Source organism: Meleagris gallopavo, chromosome 14 (assembly GCF_000146605.3).
Source record: "Meleagris gallopavo isolate NT-WF06-2002-E0010 breed Aviagen turkey brand Nicholas breeding stock chromosome 14, Turkey_5.1, whole genome shotgun sequence".
In the NCBI taxonomy this organism is placed as follows: Eukaryota; Metazoa; Chordata; class Aves; order Galliformes; family Phasianidae; genus Meleagris; species Meleagris gallopavo.
The window spans coordinates 19,234,065-19,234,525 of NC_015024.2; the positions used below are offsets into that span (position 1 = coordinate 19,234,065).

General features: G+C 68.8%; 1 protein-coding gene across 1 annotated transcript in view; it reads right to left on the bottom strand.

The window, feature by feature from the left end:
• PLXND1 (plexin D1) overlaps positions 1–459 on the bottom strand; it is a gene marked incomplete at its 5' end in the record, with an annotated part of 64,013 nt that extends 63,554 nt beyond the window's left edge. Inside the window, 2 exon segments of the mRNA XM_019619985.2 lie at positions 3–302; positions 304–459. Coding sequence (XP_019475530.1) covers positions 3–302; positions 304–459 — 456 coding nt within the window.
• Between the last annotated feature and the right edge of the window lie 2 nt (positions 460–461).

The window sequence follows — 461 nt, forward strand, 5'->3', positions numbered from 1 at the left end:
ACGAGGCGGGTGAAGGCGTCGGCGGCGCCGCCGCAGCGCAGCCCCAGCTGGATGTAGGACTCGGTCAGCTTCTTGGGCTCGCCGCTGCCATTGAGCGTGGCCTCGGCCGCGTCGCCCAGGCAGATGCGAGCCAGCAGGCTGTGCGAGGGGCTCTCCTTTTCGGCCGCGTTAGCCTCGCTGTTGAGCGCCAGGTAGGCGTAGGGGCGGCGGGCACGCTGCAGGAAGGCGCGGACGAAGCTGAGCTTGTGGCGAGCCTTGGCACCCTGCTTGATCTTGAAGATGTTGTCGTCGGAGGGGTTGAGTGTCGAAGGTGAAGAGCTTGGCCAGGTCGCCGCGCGCGTTGAGGGCGCGGATGGCGATCTCCGGCGTGTTCTCGAAGCGGTGGTCCTCCAGGCTGCTGTTGCGGGGGAAGAAGGGGCTGCCGAAGCCCGTGTAGGTGGCGGCCACCAGCAGGCGCGCGC